The sequence below is a fragment of the Struthio camelus genome, chromosome 12 (assembly GCF_040807025.1).
Source record: "Struthio camelus isolate bStrCam1 chromosome 12, bStrCam1.hap1, whole genome shotgun sequence".
Lineage (NCBI taxonomy): Eukaryota > Metazoa > Chordata > Aves > Struthioniformes > Struthionidae > Struthio > Struthio camelus.
In genome coordinates this window covers 10497852-10524509 of record NC_090953.1, presented here as the reverse complement: position 1 = coordinate 10524509, position 26658 = coordinate 10497852, and the positions used below count along the sequence as shown (strand labels likewise).

Below are 26658 nucleotides of genomic sequence, written 5' to 3'. Positions count from 1 at the left end.
GGCCATTAATCACAAGGACAGGTTTCAGCTATACTCCAGTTACAAAAGTAAGCGTTCTGGGAATGCTTAACAGGAGTATGTCATTACAGTTTTGGTTTTTAAACAGTCAAATTAGTCAACAAAATATTTGAATCTGAGAAGGATCTGGAAACCTCACAGGAACACAAGGTAAATGCATACCTCATTCTGCAAATGAAAGAGCGTCTCGATCCCATGCACATTCTCATTGAGGACTGCTGACCCTCCTTCTTTACTGTTCCAGTCTTCAAGTCCAGTATTCGTCCTAGAAAAGCCAAAGACAGTGACTGTTTAGCACATACCTTGAATCTCATTTACTACAAGACGTAGTAGATATAACATGATAATACGTTCATAAACTAAATGTCATCAGCCCATTTAGGGGGAAAAAAAGAAAAAGACTGATCTTGCTCTTCTCATATAAGTTATGTTTGTTTAAAAATGATCTCAGTGAGTCACGTCAGTGACTGCTCTTTTCTAATTCATGTTGGCCCAAGGCCAATTTCCAAGGCACAGTCAAACTGCTTGAAGGCAGAGGAGATAGTGATAGCAAGAACAGCTTTTTGACTTGTTTGCTTTCTCCACTCCTTACCAGAACTGGGGATGAAGCAACAAGCATCATTTCTTTGAGAGCCGTTTTTCTTTTCCGGTGCTCTCATATCTATCCAGAACGCCCTCACCACGAGAGCACCTCACATAGGCAGGGCTGCAGCAGCGGTTCAGGAACACATCAGACCAAGCTTTTCTTCTTGCCAATTAGATACAGAATATGTCACAGCAGCACTTGTGGTGAGGCCCTTTCAGAGTTGATCAGACTGAAAATCGACACACTAGCATTTTTTTAAAACTAATTTCCAGCTGGATCAGTGAGATGATCTGGCTCACCCCATGGCAACACTGGAGTTTATGCAAGGTCAGTGGCAGGACCCTGTAGATCAGCAGAAGTTGACTGTGGACCTCTGATGCTCACCCCAAAGAGACAGAGCTGAAGAGAGATGCCAGTGACTATGTCAAGGCATCAGGATGGAGGGACCTGACACTCCTACAGTAAGTGTGGGGAGGCCAAAAAAACAAACAAACCAAACCAAACCAACCAAAAAAAAGATAGCAAGGTAGTAGCATAGATTAATTTCTCCATACTCCTGAGAGAAAACAGAAGGCAGTGAATGCTACAGAAAACTTCAGATCAAGGTAGGGGAATTGCCTAGAATCCTATTGCTTATCAGCAAAGAACTGACTTCTGCATCTACAACCCAACTGCTAAGAGATGAATATAAATCTCCACGTTAGTAACATGGAGTAGAAATGAATCACTAACCTAGACGTACAATGCTTCAGGGCTGGACACAGCTGCAAAAGTGATGGGGGCAAGAGAAACGCAGTAGGACAACGGTTATACAATCAAAGGACAGCTACCAGCACTGATGGGACACGGGGCCTCCAGTCTTCTTGGACCCCATCACCCAGCCATGTAAGTCCAGCCATGAGCAAGATCTACATGTTTAGAATAGGAACAGCATCTTTTGATACCCGAAGCTATACAAACCTATGACATTAAAGCCTTTATTGTGATATAAAAGTAACCAAATTTGCAACAATACAAGATACCACACCCTGTTCATATGAAATGGAAGAAATAATCCAGAATATATTTAAAGTCTTTTTCATCAGATTTCATCAAAAAAGTCTCTGTCCAAAAATTAATTCTGAAATAATTCTACTGCCAAAACATTTGCACTTTAAATATTTTCAGTTAAAATAATTCTACCTCCATCCACGAATGGGATTAAAATCATTATAAAACACTTTAAAGATCAGAATTTTAAATAAAGAACTTGGCAGCAGCATTTTATTCTCAAGGTTTTTTAAAGATAACTACTTCTGGAGAAAAGCCATCCTCTTTGACATCAGGCTAGATTGCATCAGTTGGTATATCTCAGAAATAGAACTCAGATTGTTAAAAAATTGGTCAGTCCAGGAACAATTCCTAAAGAAGCCTCAATTCAGAGCACTCCTCTGAAGAAGGATACCCCTTTTGATCCATATATTCATGTAGATGTATATATTAATTAATGCATTAATATATGATTCAGGTGTGAGCTGGAAGGAAATCATGTTACTGTATTCCCCAGCTCGGTTACGCTGGCCCTGTGATGTTGGATGGAGTCAGGCTTCAAATCCACTCTGCCTACCTGCATGAGAGAAAGCCTCGCACAGAGGTAGCATCCTAGTTCCTGCATTCCAAGCCACAGACTGTTTCCCCATTCCCTCAACTAACAGCCACAATTCAGGGAAATTAAAGGTCAGTAGGCAAGAGGAAAGCTGACTCACAGATAAAGGGAATATATGACAGTGCAAATAAAGACAGAATACCTGTTCAGCACCCAATGGCTGTCCAAAGGAGCAAGCAAGCCAAATCAAGCCATTAAAAGCATTTTTCTCTATGGACACAATAACAGTGTCAAATATATAGATAAAAGAAGAGTTATTTTCTTTGCACTTTTTTTTCATACGCACAGAAATTCCTAGCGTGACATTAATGATCAAAAAACAGTGACAAAAGCATAAATCGCACAGCTAATAGAAATTTCTCAGTTTTTAATCAAAGATCATCTATGGATACAAGTACGTTCCAGGACTATGTGGCTGCTAAGCTTAAAATTGCTGACACGCGTTCCTTCGGCAAGCTTGGAGCCCTCCTCCAACAACATAAGTCACATTTTTTAAAGTTAGCCTTTTGTTTGGTAACATCTTAAGAAGACGTACCAGATAACAAACAGTGGTCTAAATTTTGCCCTGACTTACAGAATCACTTGCGGGCAGGGAGGTAAGAATGAGTCAGAGAACAGTTTGGAGCACAGATATTACAGCAAAGCTCTCAGCAGCTTGTTTCAGGAGCCCATCACATGCGTGCCTTAACCTTGTAGAGCTCTAACGATATACTGCAGCTTTTTATACAGAACAAGCAATTTGTGACTTGTTTATTAGTAGAAGCTCACGATCACGTTGTATTAAAGAGAGGAAGAACTATTGTTGAATAAATTAAGGACAAACCTTTCAACTTAGTTCAAACTAGCCTATCAGTGCACTCTCTGGGCTTTCCTAAGACATGGCATAACAGGGCTTTTAACTCTGTTGGAGCTCTTAAATTAGTAATAGTGATGACATCAGGTATGTAGGGAGTATCTGTGAAAGTAAACCAAGAAGCAAGCCAGCTATAAGATTTGTACACAGCTAATGTGGCCATACACACCTGCCACGATGCAGGACCCACAGGCACATGCTAGCTTTGGAAAAAGTAGCCACGTAATATTTGGAAGTCCTTGCACCCTGTGTCTATCCACAGTACGGCATATAAACTAACTACTGTTAGAGCTATTCTACTGTTTAATGATGGCAATCTGGATATAGTGTCATTCTCCCCCACCTAATTTATTTTCATCTCAATGTCTCAAAAAAAAAAAATCATTTATTGACCTAGACTTACAGCACTTAGCTTTTACCAGATAGTTCTACTGAAATGCAGACAGATGCAAAACAGGGAAGTCACAATAAACTGGAGTTGTATCCATTTGACATGACTTCTTATTACTGTGAAAATCCACAGCTACAGCAATAATACAATGTCATCTGGTATCGAGACAAAAAAAATCACAGACTTAACTTCTCCCTGGACTACTAATCACTCCATACCTGACTGGGGAACAGATCGGCCCATACTGCTCCACCGTGAGAAATCATCTTCTACTGTCCTGGATTGTAACACGTGGCATGCTGCCCAGCATGTGCCGATCCGGCAGCACAGGAAGGTCCCTGGCCACCGCTGTTTCTTTGGTTCTTCCTGGGAAGCTGCTGACTGGGAGCCCTCAGTGAATTGCACATAGGACTCATCACTTCTGACTCAGGTTTTGAGAGTCTCAAATTAGTGGCAGCGAGCATCACCTGCTTTAATATCATCAAGCTACAGTTCACTGCAGCTGCTCATGCAATGAACCCAAGTGGATCCCACATCACATCATGCAGGCTGAAATAAATTTCAACTCCACGTCACACAGACAGCTGACCACAAGGAGATGGTATATTCTGATGACAGCTCTGTAACAGAACTGTAAAATATTTATACCTGTGTGTTCCTGCATCTTTTACATTAATGCTGCTTCCTCACTGATAAATAGTCATTAAGGTTTCTCCACAGGAAACATGCACAAAATACCTTTGATGTTAACATTGGCAATTATATTCTGATTAATAAGAAATATTTTAGCATGCTGTAATAACTTCCTATAACTGAATAATGCACTTGTGCATTTTTTCTTTCTTCTTCTGGTTTCTTTAGAATAGCAGTTTTAAAAGGGAAATGCAACCCAGTGATACCACCAGCTGGATCCCTTATGAGATTTCACATAAACTGGTAATTGCATGTAGTTCATTTTTATGTTACACTTCTTCCTTCTCTAGCTCCAGATACAACTCTCAGACATAGCAAGCAGGATATGTGTCTCAGTCATGGCCCTACTGTGACTGACACTGCTGTCTTATTATCGTTTATAGCAGCTGAACAATTCAGAGGAAACCACAGTTTACTCTGTTGCAAATGAATAAGCAAATAAATGAGCAGAATGCTTATTAAAATCAATGCATAAATCACTCTGGTCTGGATATAATTGATAATGTATTGAAATTTACCCATTACAGTCCAAATGCAGAAGGCAGTTTCACTTAAACCTGTAATAAACCAGCTGTCCTCTGAGCAGTGATCCACCAGGCAAGGCAAGCCAGGAACCTGATGTCAGCTGTTGTTACGGGAAAGGGCTGTCAAAGTGGCCCACAGGAGGCTGTGCAAGAGACTAATGATCTGGGTAAAATTACAGGAGCCATATAAAGCTCCTGCCACCAATGAGAATAGGTAGTAACCAATTCAAGTACTGAGGATCCATGCCAAAAATGTTCCCTTTGTGTTATACCAGGGAACGTTTTCAAAGACGCTCTAAAGATGTTCTCGTAACGCTTAAGGGGACAAATGTTCATATGGGCGCTAATGCGCCCCTTGTGCATACAAATGGTGAACAGATTATGCATGTATCTTCCCCTTTTGGGCATGCAATTGCTAATATGAATGTTCAAATATCTTTTCTACGCTTGCAATGTTTGAGGCGACCCTAAGCCAAGGATCAGCTTGGCCCTACTGAAGTTCACGGGGTTTCAAATCCAGGGGTTTGGCTCAAATCCGTCCTTACACAACAGCTTCAGCCTGTCAGAAAATTTGGTCCTCTGTGTTTAAGCACTGCATGCTAAGGTTTATAGACTGATAATCAGATACAACCTGTTCTTATTTCCTCGTTTCAGTTCATTTTTTGGTGGATTCAAAACTCTGTAGGCTGCTAAACCTAATTCTATCACAAATGCTTTCTCTGACTCCTAATTCGTACAAATTCGACAGTCTGTAATTAACACTCTTGTTACACGAGGGTGGTATTCTACGAAAATTTCAGCGCATCTTTCTTTTAAATGTCTTTATCTCTTAAAAACAATTGGACAATACAAGAACCAGGACTAGAGTACACAGCATGGAGAAATACCCCTCTTTTGCAACAAAAGTCTACTACCTGTTTCCAAAGATCAAGACACTTAGTTTGGTCTCATGCACGTCAAAATACTGTTTGCAAAGCATACAACGGAATTTTCCTTTTCCATCTAATTCATCAGCAGACTGACTGCTGTCTTATGCAGAATCTTGGACTTGATGAGAAAACAGTCTGAACTAATGAAGAGTCCCGCCGTGCCTTTGATACTATAACCTCTAGCAATTGATCAAGCTTTATGCTGTAGATGATAGTGTCTTGTCTGACAAAGAACAAGTTAGATATTTTATAACCATTCTCAGCCACTGGATTGTCCACATATTTCTTTACAGGCAAAATAAAATAAAGGATGAACTAGAAGTTTGGTTTGGACATGATAACAAAAGATGACTTTGTGCTCATCAAAAATACTCCACAGGCTACTCAGGGAAGATAAACAGAACACAGGAATACTGCAACAAAAATCCTTATGAAAACCAAAAAAATCTTTATCTTAATATAAAAAAGGAAAAAAGCAAGACAGGGATGCAGAAAAACAATAGGAAATTATTAAAAATAAAAGCAAAGTGATGGTCAAAGTACTGATGCTTCTTGATATAGTTCCAAATGTAAGCTGACCCTCAAACCTGAAGGGTCAGTGAACAAAGGACTTATCCTGTTGTGATGCTCTTTATTAGTATGTTAAGCCTTTAGAAAGAGGCAGCAGAGATCATCTTTAGGATGTGTGTTCGCAACTGAAATTTCTAGGTGCCATCCCATCACACAAAAGCATCTTCATCAATCATGAGAGCAGCATCCAAAAGGGTTTTCTACTACTGTACCCTCAGTATATGAAATGTGTGTGAACACAGCAGTAGTGGTTGGAGCACTGATACTCCCCAGCAGCGCCACCTGATACAAGCTGTTGGCCACTGCTTTGGCATAAACACTGAAGCTCCAGAAAACTAAGTGAAACTCTCTTTTTGCTTATTTTTCATTTATCAGTTTATGCATATGCACTGCCTACTACTAAACATTCAGTTTTACACTGATTGAGGTACTCAGCTGGCAAATTTCCTCTTGAAAGCAATGGATACGCTATGAATACATAAACAAACTGCCTCCAGTAAGAAGATTAAACAGTTTAAATTTGATCAATTTGGATTAAATTACTCTTGCTAATAGATAACAAGCTCATGCAAAAGCAAAGCAATTATTACGTATTAATTCAACAATAGAAAGAAAAAAAAACACTTTGAAACAGATTTAGACCCTCACAATTGTAACGGAAGACTATCTCACATTTAATGCAGCCCAGCAAGTGCTATTAAGTGTAATAAATATACACTCTCCCCATGGATCCAAAAATAAAAATTATTCCAGATGATCTAAGAATATATCAAAACTGAAATGCATACACAGTATTTGAGGGTTCTCCTTCCTGGAACTCAAATTCATAAAAACAAGAAATGGCTGACGATATATAGCCATATATTGTGATATAATAAAGCCATATACACATAAACACAAAATCACAGTCCCATAGCTCCATTCTTAGCACTCTGCGTTTTATTATTTACATGAAGGTAAAGCTCATAAAAGGACAGATACTACCTACCAGGCACATATATACATTAGAGTACACAATCCCTGTCCTGAAAAGTCCACGTCCCCAACAGTCCCCTACAAACGACAGGATATCTCTTGTAGGGTTGGTGCAATTAAGGGAAACCGCCATAGCACAGAAACGTGCTGCTAGCCATTCAATTACTTTCCAGAAAGGGAGTGTTTCCTCAGTATCTCAACACCAAAAATAGGAAATATGTAGAGTAAACATATGGAACAATACAATCCTAATAAAAATGTACCCATGAAAAATGCATCTCCCAGGCCCCTCATTGAGGGGAAAGCTAACACATGAGTAATAAGAACAGCTTGGACACCCAAAATACAGGGAAGCTTAAGATAATTCTAACTCAAAATTACAAACTGTCTAAGGATATAATCACATAATTGGCACCAGTCACACTGTGCAACCAAATACCAACACTGTTTCTACAGCATTCCCTCTCGCACACAGGTCAGAGGTTACAGCGCGGCTCCCACAGGCAATGCCTGCTAATCGGTTGTTTATTTTAACACGACTACTTTATATTCCCCGAGTAGTTAATGATCTTTTAAATCTATGACAAAAAAGATAACAATTCTTGATAGCATTTAAAATACACGGAGAGGCCATGAAAAATGCACAGTTCTAGAAAGTAAGAGTTGAGGAGGTTGTCTTTTGCAAACAAACAAACAAAAAAAGCTAACTGAATGCAATGCTTAACTCATTCACCAAAACCCCCTGCCACAAACAGCCCCGGTGCGGGGGCAACGGCATTCCTGAATACACGCGCTTTCTACTGAATCAGACGCAGCAGAGCCGTGCAGGACTGCTGCCAGGACTCCTTGCAACTCATAGTGATGCAGAACATATGGGTTCATAATGGGCAGGAGCCTTTTTTCTTTCACACTTCAGATTTATGCAAAGTAAGTATTGTAGCTGCACTGTTAACAGTGTACACATTTTTAATTCAAATGTGGAAATAGCTGAGGGCCTGGGTGGTACTGGAGGCTGGTCTCCAAACTTTCTCTCCTGCGGGTGCAGGGGCCCTTGAGTTCCGCCTAGAACGTGTCTGGTAACACAAATCGTCCCTTACTGGTATCACAGCCTTTATGAACCATAATCACAATTGCAACTCCTGCTTAGGAGAAGCTCAGGACATGGTAGGGAGAACTTGTTCTTGATCATGCGGGCATGGCTGACACCATTTGAATTTTTCCTGAGCTTAAAATCACGACCCTATGAAACCTTTCAAGGAGCAAGTTAGCAGGACTTTGAGAGAGGCAGGGCTGCCGACGGCAACGAGGTCTCCACGCACGCTGCCCACCCTTGCTTCCCAGCTTGTCTGACTGTACAGAGAGGATGGGACCTGCCCATAGAGACTTCACCCTACCAGGAAGGCTGTAAAGCAGTGCTGCATTCACAGCCCTTTCCTCTGCTGTACAGGATTTCCTGCCCTGGCACAAGCTTCTCCTGGGACTTCCAGATCTCCAGCAAAGTCAACACACAGCAGCTTCAGTCCTCAGTCCGTTCAGAAAACAGGAGGAGTGATACCAGCAGGAGGGCAGCAGGAGGTGGGGAGTGGAAATACATGCTACTTCCAGTCTCTCCCCAGTCCTACAGCTGGACTGGGCAGGACTGGAGGTGACACCTCGGATGCCCAGGTGAAGGAGGCACGGCTAGGCAACAGCAGGATCAAAAGCACAAAGTGGGACTGCGCTGGGCCATGATAAGCAAAGCTGAAAGGGGCACAAATGTCACAAACACAGCAGTTCTTCCAGCCTTCAGTGATTTTGATATGACGTACGTTAGGAAGGTGCAAGTGGAATGTCATAGCTGGGGACCTAGAGGAACAAACTGTAGCTCCTTCCTGCTGTGCCCACTCTCTCAGCATAACGGGAGATTATGCATAGTCAGGTCTTCCAGCATCAAGCTGGGATGTGGCAAGAGTGCGTACCAGCACTACGTGGGCACACCTGCCCAGCAGTATAACCACTGACATCGAGAAGAATGAAGCCACCGGGACAGTGACACAGCAATATCCCATGAGAAAACAGTACAACTGCATAATCTGTCAGCTTTATGCAGCCTGGTACAAAATCAGGGACCGCACAGCACTTTCTAGCTGTCATCATACTGCACACACATCAGCAAAAAAAGCTCAGTACCCTCCACACAAGTGCTACGAGATGGTCACAGGCATAGCGCTCCACTGCTCTTGAGTGCTTGTTCTATGGTGCAGCACTAAGCAGCGCCATATACACCTCCTACTGTACATATCGCTACATTACAAAGCATCACTAATACATCAATAAACAATAGCTGGCTCCAGGCATGCACTTCCTGTTAGCAAAGTAACTTTCAAAGGAAATCCGTACCTTTATTCCTATTTTAAAAATGAGGAAACTGATGCAGAAAGGAATGATTTGACCTGCCTATCATTAGCCAGCAGGTGGGAGGTGCAGTTAGGAACAGAGCCCAATCTCATGTAAGCAACGTGAGTTCTCAACATACTGTAGCTGTAGATAATAATTCTCAGTAACACAACCTACAGCCATTCTCAAAGTCCATAACATCTCATGATGAACTACATGCTTATCAGGGCATTATCAGCATAAATGAGAAATACACATGATTATGCTTCCAACAGAAAGCATACAGCCTGGGCTGCTGATTTATCTTTCTTTATAACCAGTGATAACCCCTTGTGTGAGTGTCGAACCTGTAATGAATTAGCCGAAATAAGGAGATTTCACTTGAGTCAAATACTCGCACTTTCACAATGCTAGTCAGAACCAGCACAAGCTCCTATAGCTCATTTTTTTCTCGGCACTCATGAAAAAATTCCTGAACTACCTACCCCTTAATGATGGATAATGTTCCACTTATAAATATAAACCACCAAAGCTGGTTCCCCTCACTGGCCTACCTTCTCAGGGGAACTATTTTAACCTCTCCAGTGGTGTCAAGATTTACATCATCTAATTGCAAAACGCGTTGTATAAGCATTATCATGAAGTTATGACATTATTACAATAGAATGAAGAGTCGATCCAATCAACAGCAATCAAGGTTATAAAAAGAAAAAGTAATGCAATTGAAATGTAGCTATTTTTAAAAATCTGTCTGTCCCCTACTTACCAACTGGAGACACTGACCAGTGAGGAAGGAACTGAAAAGCTTTCTTCTCCCTCTTGTTTTTCAGTAAGAAGTAAACCCCCACATTGCACAGCTGTTTGCTTAATACAGATTGTTCCTATAAAAGCTCATAAGGCCAAAAGGTCTCTGTTGTGTCTGCCTTCATGTTTGACTAACCAGTCTGCATCATGTAACTCTCCACAGTGCTGGGGAAATATGTATCATTTTAATTAAATTAAAAAGGAAACTATGTATGCTCTTGAGCCTTGTTACTCAGTTAATTTAAAGGGACTATCTGAAGAGAGAGTGTTGCAGATTCTCTCCTGATGGACCTGGAAAAACTGGACAAAAAAAACCCCAAGCAAATAATTCAAAGCACATGTTTAAAGTTAAGTTGTAACATAAAAAAGTACAAATATTTTAAGGACTAAATGCATTCAGAACTCTCTACAGCGGTCATCCTACATATGGAAAATATTCAGTACAATAAATAAAACAGCTTTGACAAGAACATACAGATGCATAAGCTCTCTCTAAACATAAATACAACAGCATTATACTTTTATTTCCAATTCTCCATCAGTGAAGTGGGAGATGATCCTCTCTTTTTTCATCCTTGCATTGTCCCCCTAACCTTTTGGCAGCAGCAGCTTTATCTTGCTATAGATTTGTATAAAGCATAATACAGCAGCATAGCACATAGTGATCTCTGCAGGCACTTTTAGGTTCAGTCACTAAACAAATGAACGTCACCAGGACTATGATTCCATGTGATGGGCAGTTAGTTCTAACCGAGCTGATACCCTACCCGATGCATTTGAAGGAAAATTTGAACTGGAAAAAGATTATAATACTCAGGCCTGTCAATGATCCAAGATACAAATAGCTCCTCAAAAGACAGACTAGAGTTTCTTTGGCTAAAATAAGGACCTAAAACCCCAGAAACAGTGACTCCAAAGTACCGTCAACAGAGATTCCCATGAAAGGACAGTCATCCAAACTAACTCTATAATAATGTAATTCATTCTTTTACCATTCACAGCTGCATAATAAATAAATACATAAAGGCTGTAAGTAGCTTTTAAATTAAACTATTTGTTTCACTCGAATGCTCAGCAGGGAGCTTTACTGAAAAACACTTCTGCCAAAAAAAAAAAAAAAAAAGCTTCAGCTCCTTGCATTGTGAACTACTTGTGCTTCACTATATTCCAGTAATGGGAAACCCTCATGCTTACATGCTTTATTATCAGGTAAATACTAGTATCACCTGGTTCCCAAATTTTGCTGTGGTCTGCTCCATGTGAGCCAGTGACACACCATGAAACAGCCCATTAGAAAAAATGGATAGCAATCACAGACAAATTGGCGAGATATTTTGCTGGGGGCAGAATTAAGTTGTAACGCAATAAGGAGCGGGGGAGAGAGAGAGAGACAGAGAGGAAGTCAGAGAGAGAGAGTTGGGGGCCGGGGGAGAGAGAAGAACAAAAGGTCCAAGGAAGCTGTCTGGTTCTTTTAACACACTACTCCTGTAGCTCAAATAATATAAAGCGTGTGGGCCAGAACATCACTCTAGGTTTCAATTCTCTTTTTGAAGGCTCAAGACTTGTGAACTATATGCAAAAGTCTCCATTCTATGAAAACAGAAAGCAGCAAATGTCCAGTGATGTAAGTTCAGATCTAATAGTGTTTAAATTCTCAAGTGACATTAAACTATAGCCTGAGACACCACTGTAAGGTTCTACTGCATAGCAGCATTCATTTTCCCCCTCAAAATTCAGAATCAGTATATCTCTGCAGGCTAGTTAAGAACAGTCCTTTAACGAATTTTGCATATAAGCCTTTTATAAAACCAATGTATCAAAAAGCCTTACTTTTGCTTTACATTTTGACTGGATTATGGTGAAGTAGCCACACTGAAGTAATACATACTTTCTGCTAAAAAGACATGAAGGCAGCCAAGCCACAGAACTGGTGAAAGATGACAAATCAGCATGTGGACCCAGAACTTGATAAAGGTCTAAACCAAGTCTTGAAAACATTTGACATTTTTACAGGAACAAAGACAATTCCTTCTTCTTTTTCTTTTTCCAAATAGTCCAGTTCAATGATGGGTTTGTTCAACCAGCTGGGAATAGAAAAAATAAGGATACTTGTTTTCCCCTTCCTATTTGCTAATGATAAAAGGAGAGCCATCAGTTCTAAAACACAGCTATAACTGGCTGCCAGAAACAATCCACTTCTTAAGCTGAAGGATTATTATCTGCAACCGGTGAACTAATCAATTTCAAATGCAAAGCATGTTCTGACTGTATTCAATAAATACAAAACTAGTTAAAATTATAGCTTTATCCACTTCTGATATCTGCCCAAAGGCAATCATGTATTTCATGAATATGAGACTAAACAACCTTCATCATTTTCAGTTTTGTCTCTCATGCTTTTGCCTCTCATTGATAACCATCAAGGAAAGTGAGAAATTAAAATGTCTGCCTTTCTCTGTGCAGTCACTTACCAGGTGGCTCACCTCTATCTAGCTATAGATTTCATGAAACTTGCAGGAATGATATTTCTGAGACCTCTGCACCTTCAGCTGAAATGCGGCAATAGGTTCGGACATGCACCCACTTGGACACTGCACTCACTTCCACAGGACACCAGACCATCGTTGTGTGCTAACCAACCAACGCCTCACTGCTCCCCAGCGCACCTATCAAACGTGAAGTTAAGAATCTGACTAAGGACACGTTAAGCTATGTAACTTCTTATATTGTATAGCTCATAGCTGATACTCCTGGTTAGCATGTCATGGACAACTTAAACGCAAAGCTTATTTCCAAATCATCACAAATCAGTATCTTCTACAGGAACATATATCTGGAAAGCACAAAGTAAAGCAAAATCAAAATAGATGGTCAAGATTCCTTTTTTTTTTTTTTTTTGCTGATTTAAAGTAGAATTTAAATCACATTTATACCATCTATGGTACCACACTGTACAAGCTGAGAAGAGAATCTGCTGTGACTGTTTTATGTTCCTTCAGCCTTGCTTTTTGGCAACTGGTAAATCAGATAGCAGTGGGGAACAATTCCCACAGTGGGTACCCAGTCACCTGGGCTTTTCATTTCCCTGGGAAGCATACCTGAAGCTGTAAAGGTACAAAAGTATCAGACTAAATTTTTTTTTTTCAATAATGCTAGCTATTTGTATTGATTTTAACTAATGCTAATTTATCCTCACTATTATTAATCATCTTCTCAAAATCCTAATACTTGACTAAATGGTTTACCTACTCACCTAAAAGCGGAACTATATATAACAGTTAGGAACACAAGGTGCGTACAGGCTAACTATATTTTGTTGAAGAAAAGTCTCTGATGAGTTTAATATGACAAAATATACTTTGGTCTTGCTTCCATCTGTAGTGTATGTCTCCTAACTTAATACAAAATTAGAAAAAACTAGGTTATTTGGATGAGGTACGATAGCATAAAAGAGGAGAGACGAAGAACTCAGTCTCCCATCTCCACCTTACAGAATTTCCCAGAAGTTGGTCTTTAGGGTCCTGCCTGGGAAGCTGGAGAACATTTTCAAGTCCCCTCAGGCAAAAGAGGAAACAACCTTATCACCCACATCCTCAGTGAGCGTTAAATAAAGGTTGAAAAATTCACAGTGTGATGCTGCCACTTCTTATTGAGGCCTAAACATTAGAGCCAAACTCACAGCTAGCCCTAAAATAACTTCAGCTACATCTGGACAGGAATTAGTATTCTTGGAGACAACCCCGCACCAGCTCTATCCTGACCTTGTGTTTACCTGCATGCACTCCCATTCAGCTAAATGGGCAGAAGCTGTCTCATGCTTCAGCTGTCTCTTAAGCTTTCTTTGAGATTATTTCCTTCAATTAAAGCCTGCTTCTTAGGTTCTTCGCTTGCTTTTTGTTTAATCTGCCCTAAGCCTGTTAATATACTTGACTAAATACAACCGGAATGAAGGAAAACAGAACAAATCACAGAAAACAGACAATGGGCCATATTACAACTCCGGTTACGTGCTTATGTATGGCTGGCATTTCCTTCCGTGTGACTCTATGCAGGATACCAGGCATGAGCAAGTGGGTGCCGTGGTCCCAGGAGGCTGGTGGGCATCTAGGTAAGGAACAAAGAACAGAGGAAGTCCTGCCTTTGCTGTCCCAATATTATGAAATAAGAGAGTCTGAGCTAAGGACAGAATGAAGACAGATAGCAGCATGGAGTACCGGTCAATTCTTCTCCTTCTGGAACAAGCGGATACTGGGGTGGAATACTATCACTCCAAAGCACCTTCCTTGCGCCTCCCTAGTTTGATGCTACAACTCATCATTTATATAACAACATACATTCAAATGTACAGCATAACATTCAAATTAGGCTGAAGAGAAAGCTGTTTCTCCAAAGGGCAGATGTTAAGGCCAATACTGCATCCTCCTAGTGTCTGTGGCGCTCCCATTGCAAGCAGTGAAGCATAAGAGATTTCCAGAAGGATGCAAGCAGGCCCAGCACCATGAGGCTTCTAGAGGCACACTCTCACTGCTTTCCTGGAATTCTGTTAACCAAAGAGTTTGAACTTTTTTTTTTTAAAAGGTATTTGTGGAATACTAGAATTTTTTTTAAAAGGAGGGGGGGAAAATCGCTGAACTCTGTATATTTCATCATGCATGAACGCAGTAAAACAAAACAGAGCAGGTTGAACAAATATTGAACATTACAAAAAAATACCCTCAAAACTCCCTGAAACCCAGCAACTGAAAATGATCCAGTCAAACATCTGTGATAACAGACTTCAATACACTATAGTTTCCAAGTGAGAAACTCACAGTGAAGACTCAAAAAACCACACAACTCACTTGCACATGCATGCCCACACACCTGAAAATCCACCCTAAAAACATTCCCTAATGCTATTCAGGTGCAGTAGGTCTAAGCTATAGCTGCTTCCTTATTTTGGTAAAAACACGTACTAACATCTTTAGACAACCACGACAATTAGCGAAGTCATTTACAAATTCAATTTATTATCATTGGTTTTCCTGCCAGGACTACCCACCCAAACGGAGCGCCTCAGCAGCAGGGAAACCACTGGATCACTGTGTTTGTGTAGGAGTTGCTTTATGAACTGTTTTATACATAGCTGGCCTCTCTCAACATTTGGGATTCTTTTTTTCTCCCCAGAAAAAACCCTGGAGACTAAAGCAAAATACAATTCTCTTGGAAAAAGTTAAAGAGATTAAATGTACCATACATTTAAAATACGATCATTTGAAAGTACCTATTTTTTGAGAGCGAACTAGGTTTTTCTCATTGCTGTAGCAATGTTCAGTGTCTCACAGCGTAGGAGCACCATCAGAAACTTGGCCCCTCTAAGGCTGAAAGTCCTCTTTCTCACATAACCAACATAAAAAGCCAAATTCCACCCTCTGTTTTTACCCCTGCAAGATTACTGGACCCCTGCCACTGGTCACACAGCCACAACCAAAGGAAGGATTTGTTTCATGCACTTCAAGTGAAAAACACAGCAATTCACTTGTAAAGGAAACATTAAATGGAGTATATGTAATGTAATATACAGAATATTTAAAATTTTCCTTGTGTTCCTTCTGGACCTCAGCACATTCAGACTCAGGCAGCCTACTCACCCACTAAGCTTTTCTATTTTGTTGTGTAGAGTTGTCAAAACTGTGGTAGAGCGAATCAAACAATGTCAAAAGAGAACCTGAAAACATCCAGGCTCTAGGCATCCCTTCTAAGTAAATACTAATGGGATGTCCAATACGTACAGGCCAAACAGGCACAGCTTTCTTGTTCTCTGCTCCTGAGTATCTACTGTACTAATTCATTTGCTTGAGAACAGAAAGGAGCTGGCAGAAACAAAACACTCATTTTCTCCAATCTACACTTAAAAATGTCATCTGCCGAACAGACTGAAGCTGAAAAATCACTAATTCCTATGTTCGGCACTGCCCAAGGTCAAAGGCTATCTTGGGCTGGCACCACAACCTTCCTGCTACAAGAACAGACAGTCCACAAAGCTGTAGGCAGATTTTTTCTTTGGAACAGCGGCAAGGCAACAGGCTGGGGTGTATGGAAATCATTACATCTGAAACGGCCTCTTCCTTCTCAGCAATGCCAGCGGGACCACATAATTTCACTGAAAAACAGGTATCACATGGTGATTTGGTAGTTGTCAGCAGTGAGCCAAATCTCTCCCAACAGTTCACACTTAAAATAGGAAAAGATGCCTTGCCAGAATTGGCTTGCTTTTTTTTTTTTTTTTTTTTTTTTACAGCAAAACCAGGTTGAAATCTAAACTACTCCGTTCACATGAATCACTTTTATATATCCTATAAAAACATGGCAACAATATGTTCCAAGAATTCATGTCCTGATTGAGATGGGACAAAGTCAACGTGAGAACTTCTGTTTTCAGAAATCTCTCTGCTCCCTTCCATTGCAGGTACAATAATCCTGGTATTGCAGACTCAGACCTCCAGCCTTCCGAGGAACAAAGTGGTCTGCGTGTGGAAGGAGGAAGAAAATAAAATAATACTAATTAAAACAACAACAACAACAACGTTTTAAGAGTCGAGCTTCAGAAACCCTACAGCGATATAAAAAAAACTCAGGACCTCTCACATGATGTATACAGAATCTTCCTCTCCTCATCATCCACCTGCCTGCTGTGCTCCACGTTATTTACTAGATGTCTGCTGCGTTCCGCCCTACAGGTTGCTACGTTTCATGGACACTCAGGAAAACAGCTGCTGCTGAAACCACTCTTTTATCCCACAGTAGAAGGCACATACAGCCATCAATTCTCTGTCTATAAACAAAAAAATATTACAACTCCTTCCCTACCTGTCCAGAGGCTAACAGTCATAGGAGGTCAGGTCAGATAGCATGTGCTAGGATGTCAAAACCCAAAATACTGAGATCTGGTTTTAATTCTCTGTACTCTGACTTCCTAAGCTGCTGGGCTGGGCACATTTCAGAGGCAGATGATTCTTTAGGATTCACGTACTTAAAAGAACTCATAGAAGAAAAAAAACAAGAAAGAAAGAAAATACTGTCACTTGAAGCAGCCCTCCACATGTAGAGTACCTTTCTGTCTCATACACCTCTGATAAACGCGCCCTTCAGTACCAACAGCTGGAGAACAGAAACCCGAAGGAGCTTTACTGCAGCTCTTAGTTCCGTCGACTGTCTCATCAAGAACACGCTTATCCGAACAAAAGGCAACTTTCCTTTTCCAAGGAGTCTTAACAGCTCTAGGTAGGACAGCATACACCTTTGGCAGGTATCTTAATTTCCACAAAATACACACAGAAGAAAGGGCATCTGACAGATTATACTTTTTGGTATAAAATTATATACCAATAATAATTATTATACACCAATACTTACAGCAGACTTTTTTTTTTTAAATGATGTAATGATGTCAGTGAAGCTGACCCAATTTTCAGCTGACGCTGGAGTTGAAGAAGCTCTCTGGTTTGCCAGTATATTGCAGAAATCATCCCATTAATGAAATGTCTTCATAACACATTACTTTTTCATTAATCATGAGTTTTTACTGTTACTGATGATGACAACATCTAAGGTGTAATTTACCAGAGCGGAATTTTTGGGCAGCCTCAAGTTACTTTCTGAATACTGACTACAGATAATTTTGCATATGCAGCCAAATAACAGTTTTATCCAACTCTTCCTTCATATCAGTTGGAGTCTCTCCTGAATCATTAGTTCAAGTCAGTTAACGGTAATTACGAGTAACAGTCACATTCGCATTCACAGACTGGTTGTGTGTATAAAAGAAAAACAGAATTCACAGTTAGAAAGTTGACATGGAGGTGTAAAACAACATAGACAAATTCTGCTTTGATTTTCCAGAAAGAAAAGTTATTCTTAAGTTTCCCTCCCATGTGGTTATTTGCTATTTGTTGAGCGCTCCCCATCTGTTCAGTGCTGTGGAAAGCTCTTTGCTACTCCACTGGTCTCTGGCATAGCTCTCTTTTGAGTTTAACACTATTTTTCTCATTTTTACAGATAATCTGACTCTATCTACAGCATTTGGGTTTTGTGCAGTTGGACAGGAAAATGCATGTGAAAGCAGATTCTGAAACCATCATCCCAGGACAACATATATTTGAATATTCTGAGACAGGTTCCACAACCCAATCTCTGCTTGTATAACATGAAGTGATTTTCCATAATGCTCATGAATCACACTAAATTGTCACACAATGGCCTTTTCTTCTGAAAAGGTACCTATCAGCTCAACTCTTGCTGTGGTCAGTCACCATTTCCATCGTGAAGTTCTGCTTTCTTGTACTTTCGGCTTTCTTGTTGGCAATAAAATACTGTGCCAAGATTAAACTTGGCATACAAGTTCTGTCCAGAAGTAACCTCAATTCATCTTTCTCAGCTTGCAGACTAAGTTGACTTAGTTCTATTTAAATCGTGAAAATGGAATCTACAGAGGTTCTGGTTTTCATCACTTTCTTGCAGTCACAGGTCCGGAGTTTCAGCCTCCTCTTAACTACTCCGTTAAAACAGTTTGCAAGGATTCCTTCTGAACATGAGGATCCTGAGAGACTCAGTGCCACAAATGGGATCCTATATGCTGCTCCCTGATTTGCCTCAGCTATAGGGAGCAAGGCTGAAGGAAGGCAGTATAGCTGGGTTACTATGAGCCATGCTGCCTGGAGCTCAGAGCTGAATTTAAACTTCAGTGTTTCCCATTTACACCATCAGAGAGGCTGGTCTCAAGGAACAGGGACCCCACAGCCTTGAATCAGATACATCATGGAACCATACAGAGGTACCTATATTCCTCATTCTACTCCTTCACGAACTGTTAATAGAGAATTAGATCAGCAGAAATCAATCTGGCAAAGTGTTCAGGATTGCTATATCTTAACAAAAGGATGGTTTACTACAATACTTGCTCAGTCATTTTTTGGAGAGTAAATGTAACTGAGATATTCTTCAGAAGTTTTTTCTTTTTTTTTTCCACTTAATTCCTTCTTAATTCCGTCTGTCCTTTCCTCCTTTGAGGTTTGTTGCTTGCAGTTGTTCAGAGTTCTCACTTGCACTGGGGTTCCACTGCATGTTATTCAGCCACTCGACAACTTCCATCCCCTGAACCTGCATCAGGAACCCAAAATCCACTGAGTTGTTTCATCAGTGCATCCTAAGAGCAAAGAGGTCTTTGCTGATGGATCCTACTGCGGAATGTGATCTTTATCCATATTTAAAGTGATTTATTTTTGCCTTCTGGAGATTTCCAAGAACAAAGAGGGAAAATAATCTATTACTCTGAATATCTGCCCCATTCTGATTAATCATGCCCATGACGCACATAAAGTCTTCTTGGGAACACCATTTGTTGCCATCATCAAGTCTCAGCTGCTGTCTTTTCTAGAGCATTTTGAGCCACACATATACATATACAGTTCAGCTTTCCTGTTGCTACAATGTGTTAGCAATTATGTACAATAAAGGAGTAGACAATTGTTCCATATCCAGGGAATAAAATCTCCAAGGATATAAAACAAATTAGAAACCAACCATTCTTCCCCATATTCAGAGAGTTAAAAATAGACCATGCAATTAATTCCCAAAATACACCATGTATTTTAAGTCACAGCTAAACAGTCACTCCAATTTGGCACACACTTCTACCGCTCTCCAAGTCCTGTCCTCTCCTTACCCTTGACTATTCACTTCTCCCTTCTCCCTTGTGCTAGCACAAGAGTTCAGGCAACCCTGCAATAAGGTAGGCCAGGGAGCTGCCTCTACTAAAAACCAAACTTTTTTTTGCTTAGGTTCGCTTTCAGCTGGGTCAGCCCCCTTCATGTTATTCACTGAAGAATATTCACCAGTGCCAAAGAAGAGAGGGTGAGATGAGGTGAGGATTGCATAAGCTGGTGTGACTGCCAAAGAAACACTCATGCAACCACAGCCCAGCCTTATTCCTGGGGGCAGAAATGCAAGAGGAAGCCTGCTTTCTCCACTGGCTTGTTCTCTGTCGATCCCCTCTGGCAATGGCAGCCTCACAAGACCTCAGGGTCTAGAGCAGCTTCTCTGTGCAACAGGATTGCTAAGAGGGTGCTCAGAAAATCCCAGCAATGGAGTGGTAACAATCAGTGTTCAAAACAGGGCAACACAAATATAGTCAAAGGCCTCTGCTCTGATCTGATACAAGGCAAATGACATTTGTAGGACCATATCAAGACATTACTTGCTTTACATTAATTTTACTAAAAAAGCTAAAAAAATCCAATAGACATTTTAAAAATCTGTTCTTTCTACAGTGATCTTATGAGAGATGATGACCATACAACTATATGCTTTTGTTTAATTCAGAGGCAGATTGATGATCATGCTTATGGCTAGTGAGATGTTCAGCTGACCCCCCTCCCCCCCCCCCCAAAAAAAAACTGAACATGTAACCATGATAACTTTGCAACATGTAACCATGATAACTTTGCAACTTGCACAATGTACCCACTACAGTTACGAGCGATTACGAACCTTTTTGCATTTGTACTTGCTTGAAATGGCTGTGGTTCCACATGCTCTCTAGTCCCCCAAAAGCATCCTTCTATGTCCAGCCTGCCTGTGCACCATATGGAGTGCAGTTAAGCAAGCAACCCTGGCTCTACACAGGCTGACGCTTTCCTCACACTGGGAAAATTTTCAGCTCTCCATTTATGGCAGATTTAAGAGCCTTCTGTGTCAGATTGGCAACTCCAAAAGCCTCAGGCAGGGAAATGATTTAGCCCTACCAATATTATTATTTGAACTTCTCTTTCCACTGGCTGAAGAACAAATTCAGTGTAAAAGAAAAGCACATAGTTACAAATGAAGAGAAATACAGGAAGAGCCGGATTTTTAGAAGTACTCCGCATTTGTCTAATCCTGCTCTTGTTTGAGCAGGTTAAGCTTACTAACTGAGCACTTTTCAAAGTCTAGCATGGTTCATTGAGGTTCTGGAGTAAGGGCTTTTTATAGGAAGATGGCACATACATTTGAATGCTATATACTAAAGAACACAATCACTGTTTGTATTAAGTTTGGCACGCATGCTTTAAAGGGGTATGAAACTCAGCTCTTTTGCTCTGCACAGGTTCCCCTAACTGTTCACTTGGGTTTGATCCATCTGGATTTTCACCACAGAATTTTGCTGTAAGTGTCCAATTTGAATAAAGGAAAACTCTGCCAAAACCACATCACACCCAAACCACAGGAAACCATGAATTTGGCACTGTTTTGATATGGAAGCTGTAAACAGCGTGCAGGTTCACTCAGAACTGCACCACTCTCCTTTGAGTTATGAAACACAGCAAAACTTCCAACAAACCAGGTCAAAATTCTGAATATACATATTTTTTCCCCTAGTTTTTCTTTTTTCCTTTAGTTATAAACACACTGTGGAAGAATAAAAAGAGAAGTTGAGTTTTCTCCTTTCCAAGTTTCAGTCAGAATAGGATTTAGCTAATTCTTATAGCTCTAACATACACATATTCTATTAAAGACAGGGTGGTTTCCCATGGACAGTCTTGAGCTTGGATAACTGTAAAAGCCACAGTTATAACATGAAGATATAAATACCTTTTAGTTTTATATTTCAAATGAAACATAAAGCAATTGCAAATAGCTTGCACCATCACTCAGGAGTAAACCTCCTGTTTAAAAGCCACACTAGGTTTTCAGCTGCCAAACACCTGATTTTTTCCCAGGATTCCATTAACAAACTGCAAGGAACTCTTATAGAAATGGAAAAGCCTAAAATATGATTTTAGCTTTCAAAACAAACACTGTCATAAAGAAACACGTATTTGTAAGAATTCGCAAATTCACTGAGGATGAAAAGAAAACATTCTATTTTTCTAGACCAACCCTAAAAATAATCCAGATTGCAAACCTAGCCAAGACAGAAGTCTGAAGGTAGAGCTATGCTAGGGCGGTTTACACACCAAGTGAAGCAGCTGTAGTAGTAGCTGACGCAATAGTTATGCAAACTACATTATTGCACCGCCTGAGAAAAAAAGGCAGTCTAATCTTGCTGAACTTTATTTTTACCAGATTTTTAAAACAGGCATTTTGCATGCTAGATGAACTCACGAGGGGTCCATAATACAAAGAACCACACATCAGATATCTGACCTGTCATAGAGTTTTCAGATGTGCACAGTTGCTCCCGCAGCTTCTCCACATCATCTGGATGAACCTGCTCATAGAGAGTGCTGCCAAACCATTCAGACTGTGGCTGGTTCAGCACAGGAGTCACAGAATCTGACACATAGATTACTCTTCCGGTCTCAGCTGCAACTACAAACAGGAACCCATCTGCAGCCTCCAGGATAAGATGCTTCAGTTCCTTCCAAAGAAAGGATTTGATTAGAATGCCAGCAAGAAAAGGGAATTAAATAACACATCTTCCACCCCCATAGAGTAGCATTTTCTTGTGATTTTAGTAGCTGATCACAACGTAGGCAGAAATTTTCCACGTAGTACTGACGCAACTATACATCCAGTCTTGCAGCAAGACATAAACTGCTGATCCCGATAACAAACATCACTTTGTTTTCCTTTATTATCTTTCATCTGGTGATCTCAATGCACTTTAGGAAAATTAAGTAATTAAAATTCATGGCATATTGTGTGATGGGTATCTAATATTTAAAAAAAAACGTAATCTAAGAGTACAAACAAAGGAAATGAAGACCTATAAATCATATGGCAAACCCATCCCTTAATTAGACGTTCTGGATAATTTAATTGGAAAGAAACCAACTGGCCTTTCCCTTCTCCCTCTTTCCCCCCTGGACTACCTCGGTTGGTAGATTAAACAGTCTCTGGGCAAAAGACAGAAACTGTAATGGGAATGAGGACAGGAATCCCCAGTCTCCTCTCCCACTAGAGGACCCAAGCCACTAAACACGAAAGCTGTATCATTTCTTGCTTTCCTTTTCCAACCTGCGACTATGAAGCTTCACAGATACAGTTTGGAATGCCCCTGTCTTTAGCATTTCTTTACTGGCTACTCTCTACACTGAGTATGCTGCTGTTACATGGTCCCCCACCCACTGTCCCAGGCACTTCTGTTCTGAGATACTCATCCACCCTCCTGAGACACAGCACCCAGAGACCTGATTCCACCTTGGGACTGGAAGGGGGACAGCAGGCGTTTAAAAGCAAGGTGCTTCTGTGCTCACTTTCAGACGCTGGACCTAGACGCCCAATACCTTGAACTGCATTTGCAAACAGCTGCTTGCATGTATCACAAAAATGCTACCTATGGTTAACACAGCTTCAAAATCTGAGCGCTCTCTCATATCAAAGGAAGACAACTTTCACTTTAGCTCACAAAAACAAGCTTGCACAGCCTTAGCTTAGCGGCCCCACTGACTATCAGTACTTGTCACAGTACACCAGCAAGTAACTATACCTGAAACTTAGACAAGGAGTTTTGGACGATCCAAGCCCTGCTGCAGGTTAGAGAGCACAACATGCTGGTGTGAAAGCGGCAGATACTAGCTGATAAGATGAGGATCATAATCTAGTAAATATTACTAAAGCCCGAAAGAAACGCATAACTCATCTTGAGAAACACTTAATAGATTGTTCGCTTCTAACGACTTCTATTTCTTCATTGGAGAGAAAGCATATAAATTCTGAAACACTTAAAAAACAAACAAACAAACAAACACTCAGTGCATAGCTGGCTGCACTATACAAAGAATAATGAGACCTGTTTTAATTACATCATTAACAAAGGTGAAGATAAAAAAAACCCACTTCTGTACTGCAAGGTTCAAAAAAAAAGATGCAATGAGAAGTGACTAGGGTGCCCTACAGGAAACTTGTTGAATGACACCGCCCCTCCAGAAGCACACTCCAGGAAAGCCAGAATAAGGGGAGATGTGAACAGCGAGGTCAGCAGCAGCCGCTGTTTGCCTATTAGAAAGAAGCACTGCCTCTAGCCATAACTTACATGTGTAAGTACTTAAATTGTTCCAGCCACAAAAATGCACATTACATCCATAGGACTTCAAAAACAATGAAGGTGGTACGAATTTCCAGTGTGCTCAATTGAACTTGGTCTTGCTTCGAGCACTGGGTGCATTTTTCTCCTTCCACAAAAAAAACGGTGAGAGAGAAGTATCTCCGTCAGTGCAGAGGTGATTCATCTTACCTCAGTTCAGCTGTCTAAAACTTAAGCATTGAAACTCAACAAGTTTTTTATTCTTCCTCTAAACTCGGGAGGGAGATATGGGTCTTCACAGATTCATTTCACCTATTTTAGAGAATCTGTGTTAGGATGGGAAGAACCCTTTTCTGGGGGTGATTATCCCTCTTCATGACAAGGCACAGCAAGTGACTTCTTTTTAGACGGACAGATTTCAGTGATAATAACCCTCTGCTGTGATCAGGACAAACGTGCCCAGTTTGCTGCTTCAGAGAGAGGAATTTGTCACATGATTAAGATCAATTCTAAACAGTCACAAAAAACTGTCTGATATGACTAACTGTCATATCTTGGAGATTTAGTTCACACCAGTTACAACACAAAGTGATAAAAACAGTGAAGGATCAAACAGACTCTACTCCTCTTAACACCTGCTCACATCATTCAGGTCCACAAACCAGAGAAAACAAGCATTTGTGAAAAATCTACCTGTTCTGTAAGAAACGAAGGCTTATAAGCTCCGTCGGTAGATTTGTTTCCAGTGCCCCTCATTGATTTCATGTGTGAAACCGCCATCCGGAGAATTGTCAGCTTGTCAGGTTTACGAGCCAACGCACTGCAAGTGGGTACCATATCAGACAGCTCGGTGATGTACTGCGTCATCTTATTTCTCCTGCGTCTTTCAATTTCACTATGATTCTCCCTAAATATTTAAAGAAACACCAAGCCAACAGAAAAGCAGATGTGATCAGTATAAGAATTTCCATTGGATGTGATAAGTCATAATACTTCACACTTCTTTTGCATTTTTCACCCCAGGAGAGCAAAGTACTTTACAAAGTTAAGCACTATTATCCCTCACTTTGTAGGCCGATAATCCAGCACACAGAAGGAAAAATATGATTTACCCATAGCTGTGAAAAGAACTCATATTTCTAGCCTACTGCTTCTGGCCTTCATCTCTTAATCAGTGAAGTCTCCTTTGCTTTAGGTAAGGCAACGGAAAAAGAGAGATGCGAGGTACCGACACTTGCCAACTCCAGCCCAAGTCTCAGATTTGCAAAAGGTATGATGCATCTCACAGGTTCCAGTCCTTACTCAAGGTTTTGGCCCTGCTTATAAAAAGTCTCTTCTAGAAGGAAGGTGTCTGTTTTTGCTAACAACTGGATCAGGTCAGCAGTAAACGTCAGTTCTGACTCACAATTTAAGAAAAACCACACACACACACAATCACTATACAGATCCCCAGTCCTGTAACGCCGTGTGGCAAGTCCTGCATCCCAGCACCGCATGCCTGCAGGGAGACATTACAGGATCGGACTGCAGGACCGGGACCCTATGTGGTATAATAGTAAATACACAACAAAACCCCAGTAAATAAATAAAACGAATACAAAAGACACTAAGCAAACATTTGGTTCGTCAGAAACAGATCAGATAATTTATGCAAGAGAACAATCTAACACAGTAGGGAAATAACAAGGACAGTGCTTGATGCTGCCCCATGTCAGGCTGAGCTCCAATGTTCTCATCCATTATAAGCAAACATATGACAAAAAATTGACAATTACCAAAAATCTTTTATAACGGAAAATCTGAGATTTCAGTTTTCCCTTAGGGTAAATCAGCACTGCTCCATTAATATCAAGGATATCAGCATGTTATACCCACAAATACAACGGAGACAGATGGCCCGAACGGACCCCAGAAAACTGCAGTGCCTCGTATGTATTTTCCACATACTATACCTGTCAGGTGGCAGCTAAATACAAGTACAGGACAGGTACATGATGCTTCAGATGTCAAAGCAGCATCTTCCACTGATTTCAATGAGCCGTGCACGGCATTTTCTTGTGGGATCGCTGGCTGATCCAACAAGATGTGAAAAGGTGATCACATGGAGAGTCCACTAGCCTTGATCAGTACGATACACGACATTAAAAGAAACTACAGCGTTCTTTGGGGCTGAATGATATGAAGTGTCACGAAAGTAGAAGCAAGGCTTGCCACGCTTTTCAGCTACTTTTAACAATGAAGCGTTATCTTAAAACGTAAGAAGGGCTCCAATTTGCAGCATGCTGTTTTCTGAAATAGAGAATGCACTGG

General features: G+C 40.6%; 1 protein-coding gene across 10 annotated transcripts in view; it reads right to left on the bottom strand.

Moving 5' to 3' along the window:
• The window catches only part of ARNT2 (aryl hydrocarbon receptor nuclear translocator 2), a 139454-nt gene that overhangs the window by 49858 nt on the left and 62938 nt on the right, over positions 1–26658 (bottom strand). For all 10 annotated transcript variants that reach the window (XM_068958365.1, XM_068958360.1, XM_068958361.1 and 7 more), the window contains 3 exons: positions 25042–25255; positions 22527–22740; positions 181–283 (listed from right to left, as the gene is read on the bottom strand). In XM_068958365.1, coding sequence (XP_068814466.1) covers positions 181–283; positions 22527–22740; positions 25042–25255 — 531 coding nt within the window. The remainder of the gene's footprint in view (positions 1–180; positions 284–22526; positions 22741–25041; positions 25256–26658) is intronic.